This window comes from Polypterus senegalus, chromosome 15, assembly GCF_016835505.1.
Source record: "Polypterus senegalus isolate Bchr_013 chromosome 15, ASM1683550v1, whole genome shotgun sequence".
Classification (NCBI taxonomy): Eukaryota; Metazoa; Chordata; class Cladistia; order Polypteriformes; family Polypteridae; genus Polypterus; species Polypterus senegalus.
This window is the reverse complement of record NC_053168.1, coordinates 123,244,940-123,263,016: the sequence shown is the minus strand read 5'-3', so window position 1 is coordinate 123,263,016 and position 18,077 is coordinate 123,244,940. Positions and strand designations below refer to the sequence as shown.

General features: G+C 44.0%; 1 protein-coding gene across 1 annotated transcript in view; it reads left to right on the top strand.

Moving 5' to 3' along the window:
- cap2 (cyclase associated actin cytoskeleton regulatory protein 2) overlaps window positions 1-18,077 on the top strand; it is a 143,116-nt gene that overhangs the window by 102,789 nt on the left and 22,250 nt on the right. The window contains exons 5-7 of the mRNA XM_039736722.1: window positions 1,449-1,592; window positions 1,672-1,757; window positions 11,956-12,061. Coding sequence (XP_039592656.1) covers window positions 1,449-1,592; window positions 1,672-1,757; window positions 11,956-12,061 — 336 coding nt within the window. The remainder of the gene's footprint in view (window positions 1-1,448; window positions 1,593-1,671; window positions 1,758-11,955; window positions 12,062-18,077) is intronic.

The following is an 18,077-nucleotide window of genomic DNA, read 5'->3' as shown; positions in this document are numbered from 1 at the left end:
TGCAGGTGCACAGTTTGCACATACCTAAGGCCGCCGCTGCCTACACACACACTGCTATGTGTTCATTCAAAAATAGCGTTTATAAACGAAAACTATCTCTGTCCACATCATTTACAGCAGTATCCCCATCCATACTAAAACGACCAAAAACACATATGCGTACATCGGTGGAAATATCCTTGAAGGGGTGGTGACGCCACCGGCCATGGGATTTATCGCAAACTAGTTGTGTAGCAATCAGTAAATTATTTGCCTATTCTGCTTGTATGCAGAGTTCAAATTGTTCAAAACACAATTTAGATGCTGTAAGCACAAGGGGGCGCCAGAGAGCCCCAAACCACAGACACAGCAATACACCACACGTTATGTGAATAAAGGGTTTTTATTCAATACCAGCACCTCTCTTATATAAGCCACAAAATACAATAAATCATGCAATTCTTCCTCCTTCTCTCGTCCGCCGAGTGTTGCCCGCTGCCTCCCGCTGACTCAATGATATCAGGCATCGGGCTCTCTTTTATGCTAGACCCAGTGCTTCTGGTGTGATGTCATATCCTGTGGGAAACACTTCCCCTGACAGTGCTCTGTCACGATCCTCAGGGACCCCGACAGCTCCCAAGCACCCGTTGCAGGTATCCTCATCTGAGGACCACTGCCACCTGGCTTATGGGGAACGGAACCACTCCAGATTCCTGGCTTTTTCTCAGTCCACCAGCTATAGTATACTGGCCGGGTACAAATCAATTTCCTTATCCCTCGAGACAGTTTGCTTGCATCATCGCACTGGTATCCCATCCTGGTAATGGCTTCTTCCCCATCTCATCTGGTATGCCTGTTCTCCTTCTACAATTCATACAAGTAAGCAACACAATAAGCAATTTGAAAAGCAACTCCTCTATTTCTGCTATGTTGGAATGGGGTTTTCTTCCATTTAGGGTGACCAATCAGAAACTGAGAAGTTGTAATGAGTAATATCCAATCAGGGAAGGGACTGTGTAATAAGCAAGAACAAACCTTAGTCTGATTAGAGTCTGCATTTTCAAAAGTCTACATTTTCACCCATCCACGTTGCAATGCTGTGTGTGTCTTTTCAGACATATACGTCTCTACTTTCAGGGGTTAAAATGCTGGTGTAGTGTGGGCAAAAGGTAAAAATGGAGAATAACAGCTGCATTTTTAAACAAGAACATAGTAGTGTGGACAGGGTGTAAATATGAGCTTTGAATTCTTTATCATCCACCCATCATTAGGTCTGTTTTATCGAGTTGTGATGCCAAGCCCTATCTTAGCACAAAGCCAGGGGCCAACTCTGGATTGTCTTTATTCTCCAAAACAACTGAGCATGATGCCCACCAATGGAGAGTATGCCCCCCATGGTGCTCTCTCCTTGCTGTCTCTGTCACCCTTTTACAGTCTCTCTAACACATCCTGTTGCTCTGCTCTTTCAGGCGGACATGGCCACACTCCTGCAGCCCATTTCTGAGAAGATCCAGGAAATTCAAGACTTTCGGGAGAGAAACCGAGGAAGTAAAATGTTTAATCACTTGTCGGCGGTCAGTGAGAGCATTCCTGCGCTTGGATGGATCGCAGTGGTACGTTGGATTTTGTCTGTTTTCAGACACGTAACTTTCCAGGCACTGCTCCCATTCATGTTGTTTTGTTTGATTTCAGACGCCAAAGCCAGGCCCCTACGTCAAGGAGATGAATGATGCGGCCATGTTCTATACTAACAGGGTCCTAAAGGATTACAAAGACAGGTACGTACAGATGGGACAAGAGCGGTGGGAGTTTTGGATGCATGACTTTGTTTTCATGTTAATATAGACACTCATAGCCAGCAGCCATACCACCTGCACTTCAGAACAGGTTGTAGCGCACCCCTTGACTTCTAGATAGCGCAGTGGTTACCACCACCAGCAAGGACACCGCTACGCTTTTAAAATTAGGGACAGATAGAATCAGGCCTATGCCCTGCCGTATTTCCACCCTGCTACCCGAATATTAACAACACCCAGGAAAATGCCCAAAAAGATTAAATATACCAAACACACAAATCTATAAAATGTTCCATATTTGCTAGAATAACTACTTACAAACACAAAAAGTACTAAACAAACCCCCACACTACGATATTTACAGTTCTGATAAAAGTCCTTACTGTAAGTGGTGGAAGTGATTCTGGAAATGGAAACTATGGTTAAATGATGGAAAGAAGTGCGGAGCGCTCCTTTTCAATAAACTGCTTCCCGGACCATAGATAATGAAATACTGTCCTACCACCGGAGCCCAGAAGAATAATCTTCGGAGAGCGAGCCTCTGGATTGGGAGGAAAAAGAACCCCATCCTTAAATCCGGTGGCTGAGCACCATCCTTCTCCGCTACGAATGTTCAGTAACTGAAATGTTTAGGAACTGCTGCAAATGATATTGATTGGAAAATTGCACAATCGAAAAAGTCCCGCCACATCCTTCCCTTCCGGTTTTTATTGGGACATTGCATACAAACCGCCAACTACAAATCCCACAAGCCCCTCGGCATCAATGCATACCTGTTTAAAGGCACCAAACCCAATTCACTAATAGGAATCGGCAACCAGTGGTGTTATCTATACTAATAAAAGGCAAAGCCCTCACTCACTCACTCACTCACTCACTCACTCACTCATCACTAATTCTCCAACTTCCTGTGTAGGTAGAAGGCTGACATTTCCAGGCTCATTCCTTACAGCTTACTTACAAAAGTTAAGCATGTTTCATTTTCGAAATTCTACACGTAACGGTCTTAATAGTCGATAACGGTCGACAACGTCCGCCATGTTGAACTTTCCTATTTATGGCCCCATCTTCACGAAATTTGGTAGGCGGCTTCCCTGCGCTAACCGAAACCGATGTACGTACTTATTTCGATGGTATGACGCCACTGTCGGCCGCCATGTTGAACTTTCCAACGTCACTAATTTTCCACCTTCCCTTGTAGGTAGAAGACTACAGAATTCTACACGTAACGGTCATAATAGTCGATAACGGTCAACAACGTCCGCCATGTTGAACTTTCCTATTTATGGCCCCATCTTCACGAAATTTGGTAGGCGGCTTCCCTGCGCTAACCAAAACCGATGTACGTACTTATTTCGGTGGTATGACGCCACTGTCGGTTGCCATATTGAATTTTCCAAACATCACTAAGTCTCGAACTTCCCGTGTAGGTAGAAGGCTGAAATTTCGCAGGCTCATTCCTTACAGCTTACTTACAAAAGTTAAGCAGGTTCATTAATAACAGTGACAAAACAATTACATTGACGATCATGTTACGTTATTTTCAAGATGTTTCCTTTTGTTTTTCATTACTTCTTTAACACACTACTTTTTTGCTAGTTCACATATAAAAATCACTCAACAGGACATACTTACATACAGATCACAAACCCCTATGTGGCCCCGCTATAAGATCATCCACCTGAAGCTAAGCGGGTTCGGGCCTGGCCAGTACTTGGATGGTAGACCAACCAGGAAAAGTCTGGGTTGGTGCTAGAAGAGGAGTTCGCCCCTGTGGTCTGAAAGTGTTGTGATGGGAACACTGCTCTAAAAATGGTGCCATCCTTCAGATGAGACTTGAAACCGAGATCCTGACTCTCTGTGGTCATAAAAGATCCCGGGGTAGGAAGAGTAGGGGGTATCCCAATGTCCTGGCTAAGTTGTCCACCATGGCCTAATCATTCTGGCCCCCTAATCATCTCCTGACTCAGACTGGCTAACTATCTCTCACCACTTGACCACCTAACATCTAATGTGTGGTGAGTGCACTGGCACAAAATGGCTGCCATCCCATCATCCAGGCAGATAATACACATCAGTGGTGGTTGAAGTGGCTCCCCACTCAGAGTAGTGAGAAAAACACTATATAAACGCAGTTATATTTATTATTATTATTGGTAGTAGTACTCTTATAAGCACACATAGACAAACATACGAGGGACATTAAGATATAAATAGGAATTTATGAGCCACATTTTATTTATTGAATACAACGAAACGACTTACCCACTATTTTTTATGTAGTCTCCTGCCACACTTGTTCCACAGCTCAGGAAGCTTCTTAATCCCAGAAGAGTAGAAGTCTTTTGACTGCATGTTGACCCATTCTTGCATGGCGTCAATAACTTTCTCGTTCGACGTGAATTTCTTCCCTCCTAAAAATTTCTTAAGTGGACCAAAGAGATTATAGTCCCTTTCTGAATGACTTGCACCAATCATACCCTCTAGACCAGGGGTCTCCAACTCCAGTCCTGCAGGTTTTCATTCTAACCCTTTTCTTAATTAGTGACCAAATTTTGGTGCTAATTAACTCTTTGCCTTAATTTTAATTGATGCACAATTTAACACTCGGGCCCCTTAATTATTTCTTTATTCCTTAATTAGCAACCAAACAATATTAAGACATAAAACGTACCAACACATAAATGACAACCTGCGTCCATCACACACCAACTGAAAATAAAGATTGTTGAAGGCCTCAGTAATGTTGATCTGCTTAGGTCCAAAAAACATTTTGACAGCCAGCGCTCTTAAGAAACAAAATCAACAGTTTTGAAAATGTCTGCAACGGCGGAATGAGCGCCATGGAATTAAATAACAGGTGTAATTAGCAACGAGAATTAGCTTCAAATTAACAAACTGAATGAAATTAAGTTGGTTGGAGTTTGAGGCCCCAATTTAGTGGGTCATCTGTTGGCTCTCTTCATATCAAATTTATGCTTAGGTGCCGTTTAAGGAAAAAAAAGAATCAATTCAGCGGTCAGAGTCTCAAGAAAAAGTCAATTCAAATAAAGGGAAATAGATCATTAGCATCAAACACTGGTCACTAATTGAGAAAAGAGTTAGAATGAAAATTTGCAGCCACAGTAGCTCTCCAGGACTGGCGTTGGAGACTCTGCTCTAGAATAAGAGAGACACTCATCCCCAAACTGATTTTTAAGTCTTGAATAAATCTGAGATGGAATGACTCCTTCATTTGTCAAAAATGTAATAATAATTTGCTGCGCAACACTACTGTGTACCTCCTGCTCCGACATCTTGTTTACAATTGACAGGAAGGGGGAAAAGCACTACCAGCGATAGGTTCAAACATGCACGTGTATTTCCAATAAGTCATGTCTACCTTGCACTCTTTATAAGAACAGAGTCTGAAAATTCCTCTTTGTAATTGAATGCCCCTTGTACAGTACATACCCTTGCAGTTTCCAGTAGATGTAGGCACAGTGGATCCAGGCCTTTAATGACCTCTTGGTCATGGCCATCAGCTGTGCGTCTGTCTACTGAGAGAGTGTCAACCTCGTCGAGAAGTTTACTTACCTCCTCAACAACATTCATGTCTCTGGTGACTCTTCCTATGAAGTCAGTAGATAGATTGGGAGAGCATGGGGGGTTCATGGGGTCGCTGGAAAGGGGTGTGTGGTGCTCCCAATATCTAAGAAAAAGGATGAAGGTCCAAGACTTTAGAGTCCTGGTGCTCCCTTTCTTGCTATATGGTTGTGAGACATGGACACTATCCAGTGACCTGAGGCGAAGACTGGACTCCTTTGGTACTGTGTCTCTCCAGAAAATCCTTGGGTACCGCTGGTTTGACTTTGAGTCGAATGAATGGTTGCTCATGGAGTCCCAAATGAGGCACATTACCTGCATTGTGAGGGAGCGTCTATTACGGTACTACGGGCGTGTGGCGCGTTTCCCAGAGGGTGATCTGGCTCATAAGATCCTCATTGTTGGGGACCCGAGTGGCTGGATCAGGCCATGGGGTCGCCCACGTAACATCTGGCTGCGGCAGATAGAGGGTAATTTCTGGAGGGTGGGACTGGACCGTGTGTCTGCCTGGGGGGTTGCCAACTGGGATCTCGAGTTGTTTCGTCGTGTACTGGGTGCCTCAACACACTGTACCAGTGCATGCTCCCCAACTTGACTTGACGTTATACATGAATAAAATAACAGGTATTTATTTACACCAAGCACTTTTTACACACCTCTTTCCAGCAATGTGCCACAATCATACAATAAATGAACAATAAATCACCAATCCTTCCTCCTTCTCTCCTCCGCTGAGTGCTGTTGTGGCAACAGGCTCCTTTTTAGGCCGGACCCAAGAATACTTTGGGTGTCATGTAGTGATGAGCGAGCATGCTCAGCCGAACATGTGTTCAGCTCGAGCATCGCTAGGCTCGGAGCATGGCGCTACTCGAACGAGCACCACATGTGCTTGTGCGCCATGCTTGAGTCTCTGCCCCGCACGTTTCACGGGTTAGAGACAGCCAATCAAGGGGCAGGTAAGTACTGCCCTCACTGTAATGCCAGTAGCCATGTCAGGTGCTGGCATTACAGTGATTGGCTGGCCGGAACACGTCATGTTTTAGAGCGTCAGCTCACCTGCAGGCACTGGCATATAATGTTCTAGAGCATCATTTTTCCTGTAAAATTTATTTTTTTGGGGGGTTTTGGGCGTGTTTTTGTCAGTCTGTAAAAGTGTCATACAACTCGGACAAACTGGTTCCCAGCAGCAACTTGGGAGTCCAAGATGCATCCAGACATCGTCCCCATGCTGTTCCCGGTCCATTTGGGTGTTGTTTCCGTCACTTTCTGACCTTTTCCAATGGACCAGGCACCCTCCCCTCTTCAGAGCAGGGGGTGCCTGGTTGTCTCCCATTGACTTACATTATACTCGGGTGCTCGGTAGAGCACACGGACATCGCGATGTGTTCGGACCTAACACCCGAACACTTTGGTGTTCGCTCATCATTAGTGTCATGCTGTAGCTTCCAGGAAGCACTTCTGGGCCATGGAGAAAGTAGGGATGTCCTCCCTGACAATGTCGTCTCCAGGTCCCCTGAGACCCTTGACAGACTCCACCTCCTAAGCAGGGTGTCCAGACTGGGTTACCATATGAGGATCACTGCCACCTGGTGTATGGAGAATGGAGCCACTCCAAATCCTTGGCTTTTCTAAGTCCGTCCATTATATCATGCCAGCCGGACACAAAGTTATTTTCCCGTCCCATTGGCCACTCCATCTGTCCTCCCATCTAAGTAAGAAACCATCCTCCCCACCAGCCAGGACACCCGTTCTCCTCCTACAACACATTTATTCACGTATAGCTTTCCCATCCCCACAGGTTTATACATATAAGCTTGTAAACAAGGTGCAAATTACAGGTGGCTTATGAGGGGTCTGGGACCCCCTATTTAATCCTTTGGGCCTCTTGAAAATTTGAAAATTAAAACTGGAGGGGATCATGTCCTTGAAATTTAATTTTAGAGACAGATTACAGTGTTATAAATCACTCAGTGTCCTTTATTGAGTTTGTGAAAAGTATTGTAGCAGCCGGCAGACAGCTCTTCAATGGCTGGTTGGAATCAGACTGCTTGAGCAAAGGCGGGCGCATCTTTTAATAAGATTTGGGAGGATTCAAGGGCAGTGGGGTCTAGAGAAAATATGTAAATAGGTGCACCCTGCAGCCATAAGTGCTTGTCTTGGTCTCCACGATGCTGCAGAATGTGACGGTGCAGAGCAGAAAATGATGAGGATTGCCAATTGCGACAGTGTTTGTGTTGCAGGGGGGAACTGCTTTACCCTCGCAATGACCTGCTTCTGCTTTCTGTGCTTTTAACTGACTAGAGCTGCAGTGCTGGTCTGGGGCAGTGAAGTGAGCTAGATCAGGGCTTCCGGGAAGTATTTACTTAACAAAAAATGCATGTGTTTTGCGTGTTGTGAGCAAACAACTTAACTTAACCTAACTTAACGTGTGGATTAGGAACATCAAGTTGCGTTGTAGCAGTCCAGTGCTGCACAGATTCACACCGTCGATAGGACAGTGATTTATTTATTTTTTGGGTGGGGATTCCAGAAACGCACACAGCCTTGGCCTGAAACGCACACACTCACAGACAGAGACCAAATCAAACAAATGAGTGAATAATGCAGGGAGATTCACTCAAAAGAGGCCCTGAATATTCTGTTGTAACTCCCGTTAGTATTATGCAATCTGAACCTAAAAATACGCTCTATACCTTGACATACAGTGGTGTGAAAAACTATTTGCCCCCTTCCTGACTTCTTATTCTTTTGCATGTTTGTCACACAAAATGTTTCTGATCATCAAACACATTTAGCCATTAGTCAAATATAACACAAGTAAACACAAAATGCAGTTTTTAAATGATGGTTTTATTATTTAGGAGAAAAAATCCAAACCTACATGGCCCTGTGTGAAAAAGTAATTGCCCCCTTGTTCAAAAATAACCTAACTGTGGTGTATCACACCTGAGTTCAATTTCCGTAGCCACCCCCAGGCCCGATTACTGCCACACCTGTTTCAATGAAGAAATCACTTAAATAGGAGCTGCCTGACACAGAGAAGTAGACCAAAAGCACCTCAAAAGCTAGACATCATGCCAAGATCCAAAGAAATTCAGGAACAAATGAGAACAGAAGTAATTGAGAGCTATCAGTCTGGTAAAGGTTATAAAGCCATTTCTAAAGCTTTGGGACTCCAGCGAACCACAGTGAGAGCCATTATCCACAAATGGCAAAAACATGGAACAGTGGTGAACCTTCCCAGGAGTGGCCGGCCAACCAAAATTACCCCAAGAGCGCAGAGACGACTCATCTGAGAGGTCACAAAAGACCCCAGGACAACGTCTAAAGAACTGCAGGCCTCACTTGCCTCAATTAAGGTCAGTGTTCACGATTCCACCATAAGAAAGAGACTGGGCAAAAACGGCCTGCATGGCAGATTTCCAAGACGCAAACCACTGTTAAGCAAAAAGAACATTAGGGCTCGTCTCAATTTTGCTAAGAAACATCTCAATGATTGCCAAGACTTTTGGGAAAATACCTTGTGGACTGATGAGACAAAAGTTGAACTTTCTGGAAGGCAAATGTCCCATTACATCTGGCATAAAAGGAACACAGCATTTCAGATAAAGTACATCATACCAACAGTAAAATATGGTGGTGGTGGTGTGATGGTCTGGGGTTGTTTTGCTGCTTCAGGACCTGGAAGGCTTGCTGTGATAGATGGAACCATGAATTCTACTGTCTACCAAAAAATCCTGAAGGAGAATGTCCGGCCATCTGTTCCTCAACTCAAGCTGAAGCGATCTTGGGTGCTGCAACAGGACAATGACCCAAAACACACCAGCAAATCCACCTCTGAATGGCTGAAGAAGAACAAAATGAAGACTTTGGAGTGGCCTAGTCAAAGTCCTGACCTGAATCCAATTGAGATGCTATGGCATGACCTTAAAAAGGCGGTTCATGCTAGAAAACCCTCAAATAAAGCTGAATTACAACAATTCTGCAAAGATGAGTGGGCCAAAATTCCTCCAGAGCGCTGTAAAAGACTCATTGCAAGTTATTGCAAACGCTTGATTGCAGTTATTGCTGCTAAGGGTGGCCCAACCAGTTATTAGGTTCAGGGGGCAATTACTTTTTCACACAGGGCCATGTAGGTTTGGATTTTTTTTTCTCCCTAAATAATAAAAACCATCATTTAAAAACTGCATTTTGTGTTTACTTGTGTTATATTTGACTAATGGTTAAATGTGTTTGATGATCAGAAACATTTTGTGTGACAAACATGCAAAAGAATAAGAAATCAGGAAGGGGGCAAATAGTTTTTCACACCACTGTATGTGTAATCGATTGCATTACATGCGATGCTGGAAGTGGTTTCCGTTTTCTGCCAGACACATTTTGACGTGGCGCTCCATGTTCTTGAACGTATCAGCAAGTGTCTCAGGGGGTAATAGCAGCAATTTCATGTTGGATGTTTTCCTTCAGATCTTCCACAGTGCGAGGCTTGTTCTGAAAAACTTTCCCTTTGAGCAGACCCCAAAGGAAGAAGTTTTGGTGGTGTCAGATTCGGCAACCGTGGTATCCAAAGCGCCTTTGAAACTACCCTGTTGCCAAAGAAGGACTCGATTTCTGCCATGCTCCTTGCCGATGTGTGACATGTTGCTCCATCTTGCTGGATGTAACCTTCCATTAACTCACGATCATCCTGTTGATTCTGACATCGCTTAAACGAATTGGTGACCCAATAGGTCCGCACCATGAAGACGCGCTGCTCAATACTGTACACCACCATCCTGATGAGAAATCGAGTGAAGGGGTACGGGTGGTATGCACCCAGAAGTTGCAGACAGAAGTTAAACATCGCGATGGCTGTCCGCTGCCTACCTCATCACTCCAATGCAGGGGCATCCCGGCTTGTTCGAAAATCCATATACTGAGGACCACATTGCACATTGTTGGGTTCAGATTGCTTCATCCTAGCGAGAGTTATTACAGAATATTCGGGGGCCTCTTTCGAGTGAATCTCACTGTAAGCGTTAACGTTAAGCAGAAAATCAAATATAAACAACACAAATCAGACAACCCTCCCCTTCCCCTTCGACGACACAAATCTTACGCACCACAATCAGCTCCAAACAATAAACACTCACGATGATATTCTTACCACAGTTCCAATGCAGCAGAAACGAATGACATGGTAAAGATGACGATGACGATTAATTAATTAAACAGTCCTACCAGTAGTCCTGAGTGGAGAGGGGTGAGATTTGCAGGAGCGTGCCCGCCGAAGATGCATGACGACTAATCCACCACTATTCACATGACAGGCAGGCATGAGACAGTCCATTCATCCTAACGAGAAACGATCCAGGGTATAAATGATTTCACAGGGGTTATATTGGATGGGACACAGGGGTACACAGAGAGAAATAATTCTCTCTTGCTGTTTCGCCGGCCCCCTTTCAAATTTCCCGCTGGCCCTTCTTGTGCCCGGCAGTCCCTATGCCCATTTCAGACATCCAATGAGGGTAATACCCTTCAAAGCTGCTGGGAAATGGAGTCCTTCCAATGGCAGCACTGCTACATTCCCCACCCCAGCCATTGTGTACGGCCAAACCAAGGCTTGAGGTTGGCGATGCCAACAGTGCCTATTTTCTTGGTCCCTGGCAATCCCCACTCAACTGAATAGGTCACCGGACCCTTCTGCTGGACTATCGTTGCAGGGCCAAACTACTTCGGAGCCAGTTTTGCAGTGAATTTGTCAGTGGCTTTAGAGAGAGGATGAGTCTTGATCCAGACTTTCTCCCCAACCGAGAATTGCAGGCCTATGTCTCTGGTCTATGTTGACGTCATTATCCTCTCCTTTTCACCCTTTGAGAAATATGGTGTAACGACTGTAGATGATTATGAACGGATGTGTCTGGTTTATGTGGGTCATGGCCTAGTACCCTTTCAAGTAGACTGATAACCTGCCTGCCTAAAGCTAACAGTGTAGGGGTTTCACACGACAGGATGACATGAGGCAGTCCATTTATCCTTACCAGAAACGATCTGGGGTATAAATGATTTCACAGGGGTTTTATTGGACGGGACACAGGGGTACACAGAAACACAGACCTTCTCTCTTGCTGCCTTGCCTGCCCCTTTTCAAGTTTCCCGCTGGCCCTTTTTTGTTCCTGGGCAGCCTCTGCGCCCAGTTCAGACATCCAATGAGGGCAATACCCTTTGGGGCTGCTGGGAATTGGAGTCCTTCCAGTGGTAGCACTGCTACAACTTGAGTTTTTTTAATGGACATTTTTGAAATTGTTTGCTGTGGTTCTGCGTTGATTTCTATGAGAATGTTGATCTCCATTCTCCATGAAAACAGTTTTTCTTGAGCATCACCACAAACTACATAAAAATATCATGTTTGGATGGATTATTCTTTTAAGTAACCTGTATACATGTAGTGATCTCGTGCTGAAGTGTGGTAGATACAGCACCATGGACAGGCTCAGAGGAGTTTGATCTGATGCCAGACTAGAACTCTGATTTAAAAAGGTAATTGTGTTTTGATAACTTTGAAAGTTGCCTTTGAAGTCACTATTTTTGTACTCTTTCCTCCTTTCCTTAGTGATGTACGACATGTTGAGTGGGTGAGATCTTACCTAAGGATCTGGACGGAGCTGCAGGCCTACATCAAGGAGCACCACACCACCGGGCTCGTCTGGAGTAAAAACGTGAGTGGCCTTTCCTCATTTTGATCCATGGGGTACTGTAAGGAGTTAAACTCCAGGCATCTTATAGTTTATGACCAAGCACCAGTGAGATAATGGGACACACAGACAACACAGATAGTTCACAAACTGTGCTTTCTATCATATTATACTTTGCCAAAGGAATATGCATTGCTGAAAAAATGATAAATGTTAATCCTTACATGAGAAGCTGTTGAACATCATTCATTTCAGAAAAGGCATCTACAGGGTTACTCGTGTCCTGTTTTGTAACAAGACATGAACAAAGGCTTCTTTAGCTCTTAATAACACTTTGAAAGCATCAGTAAAGTGGGTATTCGTCTTTGCAAAATGTTTTTTTATGAACTACAGCCAGGGTGAGCAACGTTGGTCCTGGAGGGCTGTAATGACTACAGGTTTTTGTTCCAATCCAATATCTTATCATTATTGCTAATGCTGCTCTTATTGCTCAATTGACGTTTTTCTGCTTCATTTTTAGTTGTCTTGCTTGTTCAGATTTACTACCCTTAATTGCTTATTTTAATTTTAATCAGCTGCCTTCACTATTTTTAATTGCTCCTTATTAGCAATAAGATGCAAACGACAAAGAAGCCAGCAGTTCTCCATCTAACTTGTTTTATATCATTTGGATGATAACCTTGGAAAGGAAGCAAAATCTTTGATACAGTGGAACCTCGGGTCACGACCGTAATTCGTTCCAAAACTCTGGTCGTAACCCCATTTGGTCGTGACCCAAAGTAATTTCCCCCATAGGATTGTATGTAAACACAATTAATCTGTTCCAGACCGTACAAACTGTATGTAAACATATTTTCTTTAAAGATTTTTAAACACAAAAATAGTTAATTATACCATATAACACAGAGTGTAGTAGTAAACTAAATGTGAAAACATTGAATAACACAGAGACAAACTCCCAGGCTCCCTGCTCAGCATCTCTCTCGCTCTCAGCTGCACATGAGCCTGCGCTCGCTCTCTCTCTCTCTCTCTCTCTCTCTCTCTCTCTCTCTCTCTCTCTCTCTCCTTCTCTCTCTCTCTCTCTCTCTCTCTCTCCGCTCTCCTCTCTCTCTCTCTCATGTGCTCGCTCTCTCTCTCTCTCCTGTCTCTCTCGCTCTCGCTCGCTCTCTCTCTCGTGTGCTCGCTCTCTCTTCTCTCTCTCGCTCTCTCTCTCTCTCTCGTGTGCTCGCTCTCTTTCTCTCTCTCTCTCTCTGTCTCTCTCACTCACTCTCGCTCTCTCTCTCTGTCTCTCTCTCTCGCTCGCTCTCGCTCTCTCTCTCTCTCGTGTGCTCGCTCGCTCTTGCTCTACATAAAAGTGACATTTGAACTCCAGGCTGGGGGGAACCCTGACCGAAACGTACTGTAACAGTGGTCTACTAAAATCACGTCTCTTTGGAATGGTCAGAGTGGGCTTAAGTGAGACATGTGGATCTCGGTGTTGCATTCTTCTGTTTAAAACTGTAAATCCTTCACACTTACAAGTAATTTTACCAGCGTATGGAAGGTACTTCATATGCCAAACTTCACAGAGACATATAGCCACTTTACTGATATTTTGTAAGTTTTATTAAGATTAAAATAAGACTTTCTTATTACATTACATTATATATGCATTTCTGTTGAGCCTAAAGTGTTACATTTAAATTTTGAATTAGTTTGATCCAATGCCTAACCTGGCAATATCAGGTTCAAGACTTGAGCCAGTCCTGGACGGGACATCACAAGACACATTCACTCTCGCACTCAGTCACTCACACCAGGCTCCCCATGACTGACAGGAAGAGTTACAGGCTTATTTTGTCTGGTTAGAGCTTTATTGCTTCATAGACCCATGTTGATTCTGTGCCTGCCCCCAGTGCATGTTGGGCTAGCTCCGTCAATCTGTTTTCTGAACCCAGTTATCCAATTAAGGGTGGCAGAGCCTGGAATGTGCAGGATAAAAAGTGCACTCAGGGACCAGTGCTGGATGGGATACTAGTCCACCACTGGCCCAGAGTGTGTGAATGTGCCCTGTATAACCACTAGGGGATGTCACCAAGCCCCAAATGCAATCACCCCCACAACACAATTGCAGGTGTAAATATTGTCCACTTTATTAATAAACATTACCTTAACACACAGGTTAAGAAATCTAATCATCTTCCTTCGCACTCCTCCCATCAAGCCTCGTCCACCGCCTCCCAACTCTAACTACCTGATCAAAGTGAAGCAGCTCCTTTTATCTTTGACCCGGGAGTACTTCCAGGATTAGGACAAGGTCTTCTGGAAGCACTTCTGGGTCAGATGAGAGTCCCACAAAGTAGGGATCAGCCCAACTCCTGATACTGTCCCTCAAACCACCCATGGTGCCCATAGAATCCATACGGCTATATTCCAGAACTCCAAATCCTAGGGACATCGCCCTCTAGTGTATTGGGGTTGCAGTACCCAGATGCTGTTGTCTCCCCTGGTCCTTCCAACATACTGACCTCCATGCCGTGTAAGGATTCCTGTTCCAATCCGGTTAGAGAGCCTGTCCTTCCATTTTCTTTTGTCATGGTGTTCCTTCTGTCAAAGGAATCTCCCTCCTGTGGCACTCACACCTGTCATTGACCAGTCACCTTGATGGCTGGTTTAGACATTGAGCCTGATGGTTTATACATTGAGCTCTGGTTCCCCCAGACTAGGTATTGGACTATGGCGATGGATCATGGAGTGACAAATAATCGCCACCCAGGTGGTGTTAAATTCTTCCTTGATTGACCGACAGGCTGAATTAGTTTTCCACGGTGGTGCGGCTGCCACGACAGCGCCTGCGGCTGCCTGCCGTCTCTTTCAGTGGAGGGGTGCTCCTGAACTGTTCTCTTGAAATAAGGCATGTGTTTAACTTGACTGTCAGCTGTTTCTTGGCATCATTTAGTCTTGTGCGGTTAGGGACAGGTGCTGTTAGAAAACATGCCAGCCGCTCATAATTTTGCTGAAGAAATACCGCGACAAAAGGCTTATGTCTCCTCAAGTCACCCAGCTGTTCAGCCAGAAGAGCTTGACATTCTCCATAAAACAGAAAGCCCTCGAATGTGAGGGTGAGGGTTAGTGTTTCACAGTTCATTTGGTATTCATGGTTATTACATACGCTTCCTGCCATGCGCAGGATGGTCAGCTTTTTCAGACAAAGTGTGTTATGAATGTCAGTAACTTTGTCAATTTTTAATGGTTTGATAGAACTGGGATGCCAGTAAGCCCCACAGACAAAGACACAAATGCAGTCCCACGTTCAAATAAAGAAGTGTTTATTATCCACAATCCTCACTTAAACACGAAGCACAGGTTCTCTTTGCTTACGATACCTCACAATACCTGTCCTCTCACCACCGCACTACTCTCAGCCCGTTGAGTGTTGCCTCCCTTTCTCTCAGCTCTGACTCACCTGGGCAAGGGAGTGCAGAGCCTTTTATTGCAGACCCGGGAGTACTTCCTGTGCCAGGGCTGCTGCCCGTTGGAAGCACATATTCCAGGTCATATGGAAATCCAATATAACAGGGAGCACATCTCCCTGCAGCGCCCTCTAGCAGCACCTATGGACCCCAGCAGGGCTGCTCTGCCGGACTACATCTCCCAGCATGCCCTACTGGTTTCCGACTGCATACTGAAATACAGGGCTGCTGCCATCTAGCGTCCTGGGGGAATAAAGAGTCTCCATTAATGTCTATTTCAGATGAACTGTCCATCCATTCACTCTGGCCATCTCTTTCATTCCCCTGGGTAGGATGCTTGTCTACCTGCTAGAAACCTCCTGCCCGGGTAAGGAACCATCCCCTCTCCTGGTCAGGATGCCCATCCAACCCATGTGGCATTTGCACTGGGCTTAATGAACTTGTCTTTTGGACCTTAGCTTCTCTGAGTTTTTATTTATTCTGACCTTACAGTTTCATTTTTTACTTTCATTTTTTCTTTTTACCGTTATATTTTGCAGCTAGCATTTTCTTTTCAAGTGGGCACCACCATTATGAGTGTACGCTGCTATGAAGTGACTGCTTGTTGTCAGGGTTCTCATGATGTCATCGCCATGACTTGGAAGTCCTTGTTTTTAACAAAGGCTGTAGTGAACTACTTGTAAGATGCACACTTTTCCAAACTTCTTGTGTCCTGCCAGAAAGAATGAAAGGACCAGGAGGTCAATACCAAAGCCAAAGTACGAAATCCAGAACGTCAAGAAGGGAATCCAGCAACAAAAGCTAACCATGAAGAAACCTTGTCGTTGAAAAATCAGAAATGGGTTTGAAGTCTTGTTTAAGCTTAAACAAACAAACCATAATACTAATAATCACAAACAAATTTTGTTATTTCTTCGTGGAATCCGTAATATCGGATGTAGAAGTGACTCCAGAGATAATGTGTGCAAATATTAGGAGATGTGCTTTTGCCATATCGCTACTTCTGTGCCTCTATCTGTAGCCATCCCAGCATAGGGTTTCCATGGCTGCGAGAAATCCGTTCTTGGGGTACACTGTGAGGATGTGATGATTTTTGACAGCATAATTGTGTGCTTTACTTTGTCGTTTGATTCATGGTGCCAGTTAAAGAATGAAGTAGTTCAAAAATTCATTAATCAATGCAGCTTATTTACCTGTTCTTAAATGGCATCATTTAAATACCGTTTTTTAAAATGACTTCCACCATTAACAATACATTTTTCGATATGATTTTCCAAATAGTTTAATGCGCCCTGGTTTTTACTTAACAATTTCATTCACCAAGTATAAATAAATAAATAGATAGATAGATAGATAGATAGATAGATAGATAGATAGATAGATAGATAGATAGATAGATAGATAGATAGATAGATGTGAAAGGCACTATATAATAGATAGATAGATAGATAGATAGATAAATCTTTATATATAATACACTACCGTGGCTGTCTGTTTGTCTGTCCAGGATTTTAAATCACCTGTAGCTCGCAAACCATTTGAACGATTGACCTGAAATTTGGTACGCATATACTACGTGACGTCTACTATTCACATTCGGGGTGATGATTGACCTCCAAGGTTATTCCTCTTTTTATTTTTATTTTATTGTAGAATCAACTCTCGGGAGCAGGGCGGCCGTGCGGTTCATGTGTACGGGCGCCATTCTCTTAAACCCTTACCACCTTCGCCGTCACTTCCCCACCTCTTCATATCTTAAATCACTCTTGAGGCAGATTGAAGACTTAAATGCCAGCTCAAGTGAAAAATTAAGAAAAACGTACAAAGTAATTGCAACACAAACACTGACTTAATCAGTTTTAACGTGAAAAGATGCCAACAAAAGAAGATGAGAAGCGGGCCGCTAGGGTGGAGAAAAGAAGAGCTGCTCAAGAAGCAGCAAGCGCATCAACCTCTGAGCAAACGAATGCTAAACGTACAGAGAAAGAGGATGAAAACTAGGAATGCTCAAGTCAAGTGTATTCACTGCACGATATCAGGCAGTGCGCCATTACTGGTAAATAAGTAAATCCAAAAAATGTATGCACTATTTGTTTATATGGACGAGAGGATAAATCTTAATCAATAATTCGGCCGGTTTGAAATGTTGAGTGACATTGTACTGGATGCCTCCCGCTTGTCCCAACCTGTTCACATTTTCTGGTGTTCTTACAGTTGTGAGTGGTCTAACAAACACGTCATGATGGACATTTATCACACCACCTGAAAACTGTGTGACGGGCAGGAATTCTTCTTTACCGAGAGACATTAAACTTAATTCAAAATCCACACGCCTCTCTTACAGATTTAGTGTGTATGCCATAACACGAACACACAAACCAGTGTACATTATAATTATAACCGCATTCAACATACAGCACTTCCACCATACACTATATATTCTGCCATCCAATTTTTTTGCCCTTCAAAACACCCTGAAAATCGTCACATTCTTGTCCCAAACCCAGAGCCAGCGCCACCATTAAGGCAAATTAGGCATTCAAATAGGGTGTAGATTATAAGTAGAGGAAAAAAAAAACGCACTAGTT